Source organism: Passer montanus, unplaced genomic scaffold (assembly GCF_014805655.1).
Source record: "Passer montanus isolate IOZ18808 unplaced genomic scaffold, ASM1480565v1 scaffold177, whole genome shotgun sequence".
NCBI classification, from domain to species: Eukaryota; Metazoa; Chordata; class Aves; order Passeriformes; family Passeridae; genus Passer; species Passer montanus.
Genome location: NW_024365048.1, coordinates 195,614 through 204,709, shown reverse-complemented (window position 1 = coordinate 204,709; position 9,096 = coordinate 195,614). Strand labels below are relative to the sequence as shown.

General features: G+C 65.8%; 1 protein-coding gene across 1 annotated transcript in view; it reads right to left on the bottom strand.

Annotated features, from left to right (window-relative positions):
* Window positions 1-3,161, bottom strand: part of LOC120500114 (cadherin-related family member 5-like) — a 7,926-nt gene extending 4,765 nt beyond the window's left edge. Inside the window, exons 1-5 of the mRNA XM_039704567.1 lie at window positions 2,950-3,161; window positions 2,189-2,409; window positions 1,385-1,444; window positions 1,204-1,296; window positions 31-117 (exon numbers count right to left, since the gene is read on the bottom strand). Of these exons, the coding sequence (XP_039560501.1) occupies window positions 31-117; window positions 1,204-1,296; window positions 1,385-1,444; window positions 2,189-2,409; window positions 2,950-3,010 (522 nt within the window). The 5' untranslated portion in view covers window positions 3,011-3,161. The remainder of the gene's footprint in view (window positions 1-30; window positions 118-1,203; window positions 1,297-1,384; window positions 1,445-2,188; window positions 2,410-2,949) is intronic.
* Window positions 3,162-9,096: the final 5,935 nt, after the last annotated feature.

The following is a 9,096-nucleotide window of genomic DNA, read 5'->3' as shown; positions in this document are numbered from 1 at the left end:
CCGCCGCCCCCCGCCCCCGCCCCGGCTCACCGAGGCCGTGTCGATGACGTACATGAGCGTGTCCCCGTCCGCGTCCTCCGCCTGGGCGCTGAACACCACCGAGTGCACCGGCGCCAGCTGCCCGCGGCCGTCACCAGGGGCCCGGGGCACCGCGGGGGCACCGACCCCCGGGGGCACCGACACCCCCCCCGGGTCACCCAACACCCACCAGGGTCACCGACACCCCTCGGGGGCACTGACACCCACCAGGGTCACCGACATCCCTCCGGGGTCACCCAGCACATCCCAGGGTCACCAACACCCCCCAGGGTCACCCAACACATCCTGGGGACACCCAACACCCCCTGGGGACACCCAACAGCCCCCAGGGTTACCAACACCCCCCCCCAGGGTCACCGACATCCCTGGGGTCACCCAACACCCCGTACTCCCTAAACAGACCCCACACCCTCAAACAGCCCCTGTGGTCCCCAAACGCACCCAGGGTTCCTGAACATGCCCTGCACTCCAAACACCCCTGAGCTGCCTCGTGGGGATCACCAGGGGGCCCCCAACACCCCCAGCACTCATGAACACACCCAATACCCCCATTCCTGCTTGTGGGTGTCCCCGTCCCTTCTGGGCACCCACCCTGGCACAAACTGTCCCTGTTCCCATCCCTGTCCTCATCCGTGTCCCCAGTCCATGCTCACGGCCCAGCACTCATGAACACACCCAATACCCCCATTCCTGCTTGTGGGTGTCCCCGTCCCTTCTGGGCACCCACCCTGGCACAAACTGTCCTGTCCCCATCCTGTCCCCATCCGTGTCCCCAGTCCATACTCATGGCCATCCCTGTCCCCATCCCTGTCACCATGTGTGTCACCATGCCTGTCCCCAGTCCTTGCTCACGGCCATCCCTGTCACTGTCCCCATCCCTGTCCCCGTCCCTGTCCCCACCCATGCTCACGGCCATCCCTATTCCTGTCCCCATCCCTGTCCCCGTCCCTGTCCCCCTCCCTGTCCCCATCCCTGTCCCCGTCCCTGTCCCCAGTCCATGCTCACTGCCATCCCTGTCCCTGTCCCCATGCCTGTCCCTGTCCCCATGCCTGTCCCCAGTCCATGCTCACGGCCAGCCCTGTCCTGGTGCCCACCCCTGCCCCATCGCCGTGACCACGTGCAGGACGTGCCACCCCCCTGTCCCAGCCGGGGCAGTGCTGTCACCTCGCTGACGTTGTGCGTGAGGACGGTGGCCCCCTGGAAGTGGGGCCGGTTGTCGTTCTCGTTGAGGACCTGGACGATGATCCGGAACTCGACCTGCCGGGGCCGAGGGGAGGCACACAGCGAGTGACCAGGGTGGGGCTGGCCCTGAGCCCCCCGGGGTCCCCACCGTGCGAGGCCGTACCGGGGAGGAGCCGTCCTCGGCACACGTCAGGGCCACCATCAGCACCGGGGACTCCAGCTCCTGCGGGGACAAGGGACAGCGGCGCGAGGGGTGACACGGGGCTGCCCCACGGGGACAGGCTGGGACATGCCAAGCAGGGACAGGCTGGGACATGCCAAGCAGGGCCAGCAGGGGCCCAGCAGGAGGGGGTATGGCAGGGTGGGGGGACAATGCACGGAGGGAGCGTGAAGGGATGGAATGGGATGGACATAGGGTGGACATGGGGTGGAGATGGGATGGACATGGAATGGACAAGGGATGGACACAGGAGGAGTATGGGATGGACGGAGGATGGATACAGGATGGGCAGAAGAAGGAGGACAACAGAACATGGACAGGTGATGGTAGACCCAGGATAGAAGGAGTATGGATGACAGACACAGGATAGACATAGATGGGTGAGGGATGGAGGGACGGACACAGGATGGATGGAGAATGGAAGGATGGACATAGGATGGACACAGGATGAATGGAAGATGGGCACAGGATGGATGGAGAATAGAGGGATGGGCACAAGTGAAAAACACGAGATGGGCACAGGGACGGACACGGGATGAATGTAGAATGGACACGGAAGGATGCAGGATGGATGGACAGATGGATGGACGGTGGATGTAGATGGACACGGGTGGAGGATGGACTCAGGGTGGGTGGGTTCAGGATGGACAGTGGACACAGGATGGACGCAGGACGGACACGGACGGACACGGACAGACACAGGACGGCGGGAGCGGGACAGGCCCCGGGGTGTCCCCGCGGTGTCACCTCACGGTCCAGCGCCCTCCCGGCCGAGACGTTGAGGCGGACGCTGCGCCCGTCCAGGTAGAACCAGGCGGCGTCGGCGCCCACCAGGCAGAGCTGGAGGCCGCCCCCCGCGCCCCCCGCGTCCCCCGGCGGGGGCAGCCGCGCCACCAGGCTGCCGTGGGCGCTGTTCTCCGCGATCTCCGTGAACAGGTTCCCGAAGCCGCTGCAGCCGTCGCCCCGGGCTGCCGGTGCCGTGGGGATGGGCACACGGGTGTCCGTGGGGTCCCCAGGTCCCACTCCCTGCCCCCCCCTCCAGGGCCTCCTCCCCAGCCCGTTCCCGCTGACCCCCCAGGGTCCCTCGTGTCCCCGCCCAGGGTCCCCGTGTCCCCAGCCCAACAGCTCCACCTGCATTGCCACCTCCCCCTCAGTCCCGCCGTGTCCCCAGCAGCCAAGTCCCACTCCCTGGACCCCCAGCACGGTCGCTGTGTGTCCCCCAGGGCCCCCAGCCCCAATTCTCCGTCCCAGGAGACCAGTGGGCTGTCAGCCCCAGTGGTCCTGCACCCGGGTGACATCTTTGGGTCCCCCCAAGGTCCTCTGTGTCCCCGTGCCCTGGGGTCCCACCTCTCACGGTTGGTACTCCCAGGGTTCCTTTTCCATGTCCCCAAGTCCCCATTCCCTGGTGACCTCATCCCTTGGGTCCCCATCGCCCCTGGCTGCCCCTCCCCGGGTCCCCCCCAGCCGCGGTGTCCCCCTGAGGTGTCCCCTGTCCCCCGGGTGCTCACCTGTGGCCAGGTGCAGCGCCAGGCAGGCGGCCAGGAGCGCCGGGCAGGACGCGGCCGCCATGGGGACACGGGGACCTCGGGGGGCGCCTGCGGCGGGGGAGGGAGGAGCGGGGCTGCCACCCCCGGCCCCGCGGCCCTGTCCCCAGCCCGCTCCGCAGTGTCCCCCCGGCCGGACAGCCCCGGACAGCACGGACACCACCCCGAGGTCCCCTTTCCCGGGTCCCCGTGCCGTGTCCTCATCCCTGTCCCCCTGCCAGCTCCCCTCTCCGGGGGTCCCCAGCGCTGTCACCGCTCCAGGGTCCCCTTCTCCAGGACCCCAGGGTGCTGTCCCTGTCCCCGGTGCGTGTCCCCGGGGTGTCCCTGTCCCCGCCCGGCCCAGGCCGGCCCCTCGCCCTGTGTGACAGCCGTGTCCCCCTTCCGTGTCCCCCGGGAGTTCTCCCCGCGTCCCCCCGACCAATCCCACTGGTGTCGCCCCCAGAGGCCCCGCGCTGTGCCCCTGCCCGGGGGTCTGCGGGGGGACCCTCGGCGCTCCCCGCGCTCGGCAGTGGCAGCCATATGGCGCCCCCCCCCCCAATTAGCGGCAGGTAATTAGGGCGGGGAAGGGGGGGCGCTCCCCGTCTGCCACCCCAGCCACCCCGGCACCGCCGTGCGGGGTCCCCCGCGCTGTTCCCCCAGCGCCCCCTCCCTGCTGGGGGGCACAGGAGGGGTCGGGGGGCTCCCCTTCCCACCCTGCGGTCCCCGGCTGTCCCCCCGCCCGTGTGCCACCCCCGGCAGAGACCCCCCGTGTCCGGGGCGCCCCCCGACCCCAGGAGCCCCCCCGGGGGCGGGGCTGACCCGGCACCGGCGGCGGGGACCGGGCGCGGCCCGGCCTGGGCACTGCCCGGGCACCTCCGGGCAGGATCTGCCCCGCCTGGGCATCACCCGGGCATCACCTGCACCACCTGCCCGGCTTGGGACACCCCCTCGGCAACACCCGGGCATCACCCGGGCATCATCTGTCCTGCCGGGGCATCACCGGCACCGCCCGGGCAGGATCTGCCCCGCCTGGGCATCACCTGGGCACCCCCTGGGCATCACTTGGGCACCTCCTGGGTTGCCCCGCCTGGGCATCACCCGGGCATCACCTGCCCTGCTTGGGACACCCCCTGGGCAACACCTGGGCATCACCCGGGTATCACCTGCAGCACCTGGGCATCACCTCTCCTTCCTGAGCATCACCTGCACCACCTGCCCAGCCTTGGCACTGCCCGGGCACCTCCCGGGCAGGATCTGCCCCATCTGGGCATCACCTGGGCACCTCCTGGGTATCACCTGGGCACCGCCCGGGCAGGATTTGCCCCATCTGGGCACCACGTGGGCATCACCCGGGCATCACCTGCCCAGCCCTGGCATCACCTGGGCATCACCTGTATCACCCAGGCATCACCTGCTCTCTCCTGCACCTCCTGGGTGTGGAGTCTTTGCTTCTTTTTCATGGGGGTGGGGTCTCAGGTCAGTGTTCTCCTGGGGGTCAGTGCCCGTCAGCACAGGAAGTTTAAAACTCTCAGCAGCCAGGGTTCCAACACCCGGGTATCACCTGCTGGCACCTGCCTGGGCATCTCCTGCCCTGCCCTCAGCCCCTGCTGCCCCGAGCCCTGAGCCCACCTGCCCCACCTGCCGTGCCCGGGGGTCACCTGCGTGCCCCAGTCCCTGCCTGCATTTAGGAGATGTCACCTGTCCGTGCTGCCTGGGAGCATCCCCTGTCACCTGCCTGCACCACGTCTGCCTCCTGCCCGAGGGCTCTGCCTGGGGCTTCCCCTGCCCACCTGGGCCATTCCTATAGCACCTGGGCTGTCCCCTGCCCACCTGGGCCATTCCCTGCCCACCTGGGCCATCCCCTGCCCACCTGGGCCATTCCCATAGAACCTGGGCCATCCCCTGAGCACCTGGGCCATTTCCTGCCCACCTGAGCCTTCTCCTGCCCACCTGGGCCATCCCCTGCCCCAGTTCCTGCCCTGCCTGCCTGCTGGGCTGTGCATGACCTGACCGTGCTGCCTGCACAGGTGTGGGCCCAGGGAGGGGGTGTGACCCTCCCTGCACACCCGGGAGGGCTGTGACACCCCCTGTGCACACCTGGAGGGGTGTGACACCCCCGGGCACACCTGGCAGGAGTGTGACTGACCCCCCCTGTGCACACATGTGAGGGGTGTGACACCCCCCGGGCACACCTGGAGGGGTGTGACACCCCCTGTGCATCCCTGGCAGGGGTGTGACACCCCCTGTGCATACCTGGCAGGGTGTGACACCCCCGGGCACACCTGGCAGGAGTGTGACTGACCCCCGCTGTGCACACCTGTGAAGGGTGTCACACCCCCGGGCACACCTGGCAGGGGTGTGACACCCCTGGGCACACACCTGGCAGGAGTGTGACTGACCCCCCCTGTGCACACCTGTGAGGGGTGTCACACCCCCCCCGGGCACACCTGGCAGGGGTGTGACACCCCCGGGCACACCTGGAGGGGTGTGACACCCCCGGGCACACCTGAGGCCCCGTGTGAGGCTGGCGGGGGCGTGGCCCCTCCTTGCACACTCGCGTGTCCCCGCTGAGCCGCCGCCATAATCCGCTTTGGGGACAAAGAGGATGAGCTGGGGGAGGGGCAAGTGACACGGGGGCCACCAAGGGGGGGAGTGCAAGTGTGAAATGAGGGGAGAGTGTGTGTGCAGGTGTGTGAGACAGCTGTGTGTGTGACACAGGTGTGTGTGACACCTCTGTGTATATATGTGTGTGTGTGACACACTTGTGTGTGAGTGACACCTGTGTGTATGACACACCTGTGTGTGTGTGACACCTGTGTGCAACTCCTGTGTGTGACACCTATGTGTGTGTGATACACCTGTGTGTATGACACACCTGTGTGTGACACCTGTGTGCAACTCCTGTGTGTGACACCTGTGTGCAACTCCTGTGTGTGACACCTGTGTGCAACTCCTGTGTGTGACACCTGTGTGCAACTCCTGTGTGTGACACCTGTGTGACACCTCTGTGTGTGTGGGTGCGTGACACCTGTGTGTGACTCCTGTGTTTGACACCTCTGTGTGTGTGTGTGCGTGACACCTGTGTGTATAACACACCTTTGTGTATGACTCGGGGCAGGGGCACAGCGGGACAGCATCGGGGCAGGAGCACAGCGGGACAGCATCGCTGTGTGGGGAAGGGGCAGGGACACAGCGGGACAGCATCGGGGCAGGGGCACAGCGGGACAGCATCGCTCCTCGGGACAGCATCGCTGTGTGGGGAAGGGGCAGGGACACAGCGGGACAGCATCGCTCCCGGGACGCCTCGCTGGAGCCTCTGTCCGGTCCTGGGGCTGCACAGAGACACCCTGACATCCCAAGACCTCCTGATCCCAGCTAACCAAGCTCAGCCTCAGAGCTGCCCCACAGCTCCATCTCGGGGACCCCTGAGACTAACGGGGTGCCGGGGCAGCTAACGGGGGTTGGGGAGACCCCCAGCCCCGGCGGGCCGGTGGGCAGGGCCCTGTGCTCCGTGTGGGACGGTCCAGGTGAGGCCCCTGACAGCACCCCTGCCCCGATCCTGGGGGTCACCGCGCTCCAGCACCTCCCCCCGCGCCGGGGCAGCTCTGCGGAGCCGCGATCCCGCCGGAGCAGAAGGAATGTCCCGGCTCCAGGATCCCAGCGGGGACCGAGGGCACAGCCGGGGATGGCACCGGGGTCCTGGCACAGACACGGCACAGACACGGACACAGAGCCGGGCACGGACCCGGGCAGAGACCCAGCTCTCGTCTGCTCGGGCTTGGCAGTGGGAAACCAGCAGGTGGCATTGGTAAGGACATGCTGACCAGGACACATCAGTCAGGACACACTGACCAGGACAGACTGACCAGGACACTCTGATTGGGACACATTGCTCAGGACAGACTGACCAGAACAGACTGAGCAGAACACTGACCAGGACACTCTGATCAGGACACTCTGATCAGGACACGCTGACCAGGACAGACTCACCAGGACACACTGACCAGGACACTGACCAGGACACTCTGACCAGGACACGTTCATCAGGCCACAAGCCCCTCCAGGCCTGCAGAGTCCCTGAGCTGGTCCATCACCTTGGGGAAGCTGAGGGCTCAGGTTCAGGCTGCACAGAGGGCAGGACACGGCGTGGCCCTGCCCACCACTGGGGATCTGAGCCCTCGGTGCCACCAGGGCAGCGTCACCCGGCCTGGGGAGGGTGGGACAGCAGCTTTGCCTGCAGCCATCATGGTGCTGGCGGCTGGCAGAGCAGCCAGACCTCGTTAATGGCTCGATTGGATGGAGCCAGAGGGGGACTGCGCTGCCTGGACAGTGTGCCCACCCTCCTGGGAGCTGGCAAGGTGAAGGGCAATCCCACCCTGCACCCTTGGCCACTGCTGCCGCTGACACCCAGCGCCAGCCAGAGCTCCAGGCTAGCAGAGGCATCGTTTCCATTCCTGATTAATTGTTTGTACCGTGTGAGCTGGCTGTGGTGTGAGGCTTGGCGTTGATTACCACAGCTCCTGCCACCTGAACGCCCTGAGCTGAGCAGCGACTGCCCCAGCTCGGGCTGTGTAAACTTCTTACATTCATGTATTTCTGTGGTGCTGAGCAGAACACTGACCAGGACACGCTGATCAGGACACTCTGACCAGGACAGACTCACCAGGACCTGCTGACCAGGACACTGACCAGGACACTCTGACCAGGACACGTTCATCAGGCCACAAGCCCCTCCAGGCCTGCAGAGTCCCTGAGCTGGTCCATCACCTTGGGGAAGCTGAGGGCTCAGGTTCAGGCTGCACAGAGGGCAGGACACGGCGTGGCCCTGCCCACCACTGGGGATCTGGGCCCTCGGTGCCACCAGGGCAGCGTCACCCGGCCTGGGGAGGGTGGGACAGCAGCTTTGCCTGCAGCCATCATGGTGCTGGCGGCTGGCAGAGCAGCGAGACCTCGTTAATGGCTCGATTGGATGGAGCCAGAGGGGGACTGCGCTGCCTGGACAGTGTGCCCACCCTCCTGGGAGCTGGCAAGGTGAAGGGCAATCCCACCCTGCACCCTTGGCCACTGCTGCCGCTGACACCCAGCGCCAGCCAGAGCTCCAGGCTAGCAGAGGCATCGTTTCCATTCCTGATTAATTGTTTGTACCGTGTGAGCTGGCTGTGGTGTGAGGCTGGGCGTTGATTACCACAGCTCCTGCCACCTGAACGCCCTGAGCTGAGCAGCGACTGCCCCAGCTCGGGCTGTGTAAACTTCTTACATTCATGTATTTCTGTGGTGAAAGCTCTACAGGCTCTCTAATTGCTGACGAAAGAAAACACTTCTCTATGTGACAAACCCAGTTCCATTCACCTTCACCTGGTGGCTCTGGTTCTTTATTGGAAATAGGAACTCACAATCCAGCCACTCCTCACTACTCTGGGTTTTGCAGAGCTTTATTTTATCTCCACCAAGGCTAGGGTGGCACCAGCACGCTGCAAGGCTGCTCTGCTGGGCCCCAGCCCAGCACCCACCGTGCTGAAGCCCCTGAGCTGCCCCACCAGGGAAATCTCAGTGTGGATGGACTGGCCGTGGAATGATGGAATCTGCTCTGGGCTGGGACAGAGCAAGAGGTGACCTTGGCCACCCAGCTGCCACGGGCACTGCCAGGGGTGACGTGGGGCAGAGGGGGCGAGCAGCACCGGCCTCAGAGCCACCCCATCGTTACTCAGCAGGGATTATGAGGGAAATTAAAGCAGTTTTTCCCCAAAATCCTTCTCAACCCAGTTCCCCTGCCTGCTGATGGGGCAGACTCCGGGCTCGTCAGCAAACCAGTAACTGAGGCGAGGAACAAGGTGGGATCAGGGCCCTGGGGAAATCCCCCCACCACTGGAAACCCCCCCCACGCCAAAATTGCATGGATTGGGATGAGGAACAAGGTGAGATGAGGGCCCAAGGGAATCCCCATATCCCAAAATCACATTGATTGAGGTGAGGAACAGGGTGGGATCAGGGCCCTGGGGAATCCCCCCATCCCAAGATCCCATCGATTGGAACAAGGTGGGATTTGGGCTCCAGGGAAACCCCCCAGCCCAGGAAACGCCCCTATCCCAAGATCCCATCGACTGGGATGAGGAACAAGGTGGGATCAGGGCC